Genomic DNA, 3,649 nt, shown 5'->3' on the forward strand with positions numbered 1-3,649 from the left:
CTTCTCCCTTTACTTGCATGTATCACATTTTCAATAACTCCCCTGGAAGACAACTGTATATAGCAGAGATAGGGTAATGGGAGAGGGGGACAGGGCAGAGGGTCAAAGATAGGATAAAAAACATATATATACGTATACATATGTATGAAAGTAGAAATGGAATATTATTGATGATAACATGCTTGATTAAGCCATTATGCAGTTTATCCTAGATGGGAAACTACATTTAGTATGTTGTGATGATGCTCAGGGAATGAGTGTTAGGTAATATAATATAAAAAATAAAAATAAAAAATAAAAAATAAAAAAGAAAGAGAAAGACTCCAGACCAGCAAGTGGCATGGTGGTTAAGGTGCTGGATTCTCACGTGGCTGATTGTGGCTCAAGTCCTGGATCTGGCGCCTTGAGAATCATGCCGGGCACATGTGTGTGTGTGTTCTCAAGGTCCCAGCAGAAGAATTGAAGAGAAGGAATTGTGGTATGCCTATCCTCCCAGAGAGGTAATTTCTCACTTTCCCTCTCACCATTGCTCTCTATTTTTCCATCAAGTGTATGTACCCTATAGCAAAAACCTTTTTTTAAAGAATTATTTTATTTACTTTTATTTATTGTTATTATTAATTTTTTCCCCCAGTTTTATCAGACAGAGAAAGAGAGAGAGGGAAAGCAAGAAAGCAAGTCACCAGGTCCAGGACTTGAACTGAGGTTGGCCATGTGGGAGTCCAGCACTTTAACCTCCATGCCACCTGCTGGCCCCAGCAAAAACATTTTTAAAAACAGAAAAAGAAAAGAAAGAGCGAGACAGAGAGGAAAGAGTATAAGCTTGCCTTCTTTTAAAAAATATTTATTTATTCATTCATTACTTTTTCTTTCTTTCTTTCTTTTTGAGAGGTTTTTACTATAGGGTGCGTGTGCTCGTCAGAAAGACAGAGATGGAGAGACAGAAAGGGAGAAATCACCCATCGGAGGGATGGTCATGCCATAATCCCTTCTCCTCCATTCTCTTCTGGGGATCTTGGGCATGCACGCACACACGCCCAGCGTGAGTTTAAGCCACCAGGTCTGAGACTTGAACTGCGGTCGACTACGTGGGAGTCCAGCAACATAGCCATTATGCTAACTGCTGGTCCCCATTCATTTCTTTTAACTTGACCAGAGAGAAACAGAAACAGAGAGAGAGAGAGAGAGAGAGGAAAAGTGAGAAGGCAAGTCACCAGGTCTGGGACTCAAACCGTGGTCAGCACGTGGGAGTGTCCAGCACCTTAACCACCACGCCACCTGCTTGTCACCAGCTTGCCCTCATTTAATTTACTTGTTCAACCCATGTTGAACAAATCCTGAATATTTGGCCTTTACTCTCTCAGGGGCAGTATAATAACCTAGGCAGAACTTAGGCCACCTCATCTCCAACAGGAATCTGTCAGTCGCAAGTGGTGGAAATTCATCTCAGGGCCAGGCACAGTGGAAATGCAAATGAGCCCACACAAGAAAGGTTCTGAGTTCATATCCTGAAATAGCCCTGAGTGCTGAGACTGGGGGTGGATTATGGTGTGATGACCCTGTGGGGTGTGCCTGTCTCTCTCAGAAATAAATAAATAAATAAACAAAGTTGAAAAGAAAAAAGAAATTCAAGGGCTGGCAGGTACCATGAGGTTAAGGGTGATGGAATCCCTCATGATCAACCGTGGACTGAGTACCGGACCTGGCTGCTTGCTTCTCACTTTCTCTCTGCTCCTCTCTGGTCAAATTTAAATAAATAAATAAATAAAGTTAATTAATTCTTTTTTCTTTTTTTTTTGAGAGGTTTTTGCTATAGGGCACATGCCCTCGCCGGACAGAGAGAGACAGAGAGACAGAAAGCGAGAAATCACCCCCCAGGGGGGATGGCCATGCTGCAATCCCTTCTCCTCCATTCTCCTCTCGGGATCTTGGACACGCATGCACACGCGCCCGGCGTGAGTTTTAAGCCACTGGGTCTGGGATGCGAACTGCAGTCAACTACGTGGGAGTCCAGCGACATAGCCATTACGCTAACTGCTGGCCCCTAAGTTAATTAATTCTTGAAAAAGGAAAAAGAAATGCAACTCAAACTGGTTTGGGATAAAAGGGAAGTTTTAATGACACATGTAATAAAAATTCTTGCATGATGGAGTGCAGTTGGCCTCTGGAATACTGGAACCAGGGAAGTAAAGGCTAACATGATTCTCTCCCTCACTCTGTTGTCTGTCTCTCTTTTTTTTTTTTAATTTAACTTTATTTTTTATTATCATTTTTTTTTTCAGTTTGATCAGAGAGAGACAGAGAGAGAGGAAGTGAGAAAGCAAGCCACCAGGTCCAAGACTTGAACTATGGTCAGCTGTGTGAGAGTCCAGAGCCTTTAACCACCATGCCATTTGCCGGCCACCTCGCCTCTGCGCCAGACATTTTCTTCCCTGAGATGGGGGCAAGGTAGGAAGATGGCCACAGAAAGAACCTATAGGAAGTACCTATTTCTTCACAGCCTAGGCACCCAAAAAAGCTAAAAAAGCTTTTTGTCCCCAAACTCCAGGTCAAAAAATCCAGGGAAGGACACTCCTTGGTTCAGTCTACACTCTGTTCCAGGTGGTGCATGACGATTGGCTCAGCTTAACTCACTTGTGCACTCCTCTGCCAATCACTACAGTGGGAAGGTTAGGTGAGAATGAATTAGCTCCTGTTCCTAACTAATACCCCAAGGAGGGTAGTGAAGTTTCAGCTAACCTTTGCATCAACTATTGTTCCTCCTAAGGCTGGAACCCTGGACTAAGAAGTAAAAAAAATAAAATCATCGGTCTACCAGATGCCCAGGGAACGTCTGAGAAGTGTGACCTCCCCAGCCCAAGCAAACATAGGTCTCTGCATCTAGCAGGCGCCCAATTCACGCAGCGAATGAGTGACTTTAATGCCCTTTTTCCAGAGGCCTTCCAAGAACGGCCCCAAGTTCAGAGACCCTAAGAGGATCAAAAGTGAAGCTAAATAGCTCAATATATTGGGTCCCAGAGCACAGATGGGGGACAGAAGCCTTAAGGGCGGGGCGACACCGAGAAGACCCTGCCACCTCGAAGAGTCCAGTTTGGGGCGGGGCTTCCAGAGGCCAGCATTTGGGATGGAACCATCGTCCATCTGTTAGAGGGGAGAGCCGGAGAAGTCCTTTTGCATCTTTTGCCAGCCTTTTACCACCCTCCGGCCACAAAAACTATTGACTTGCTTCAGAAACAGCGACAGTTCCCTTCTGCACCTCGTTAGGCCTCACAGCTCCACGCAGCCACATATTTCAGGTTTCCCCACCGCCTTCTCGCAGTGGCTCGCCCCAGTTTGACGCATTGCAGGGAAGGCCGAACCAATCGGCGCCGCGCTCTCATTTCCGCCGCGGGTCGGGCCCAATAGCGGCGCGGCTCACAGAGGGACGCGTCACGCGCCGCCGAGCGGTGCCCCTCCGCCGGTAGGAAAGCGTGGTGGGCCCAAGGGGGCGGGGCGCGCGGCCACCGAAAGTAGTCCCGCGGCGGGAGCGCGCGCGCGCGCTCGGCCGCAAATCCTGGCCCTGTGTGGGGTGGAGACCAGAGGTCCGCGGGCCCGTCGTTGCCGAGCGGGCGCGGAGGGATCCGCGGGAGCCGCAGGGGAGCGGCGCGCG

The 3,649-nt window shown here is 47.6% G+C and overlaps 1 protein-coding gene across 1 annotated transcript in view; it reads right to left on the bottom strand.

Annotated features, from left to right (window-relative positions):
- Positions 1-3,342, bottom strand: part of PNMA8B (PNMA family member 8B) — a 15,410-nt gene extending 12,068 nt beyond the window's left edge. Inside the window, 1 exon segment of the mRNA XM_027767208.1 lies at positions 3,272-3,342. Within this exon segment, the coding sequence (XP_027623009.1) occupies positions 3,272-3,342 (71 nt within the window).
- Positions 3,343-3,649: the final 307 nt, after the last annotated feature.

Source organism: Tupaia chinensis, unplaced genomic scaffold (genome assembly GCF_000334495.1).
Source record: "Tupaia chinensis unplaced genomic scaffold, TupChi_1.0 Scaffold000067_1, whole genome shotgun sequence".
Taxonomy (NCBI): Eukaryota; Metazoa; Chordata; class Mammalia; order Scandentia; family Tupaiidae; genus Tupaia; species Tupaia belangeri.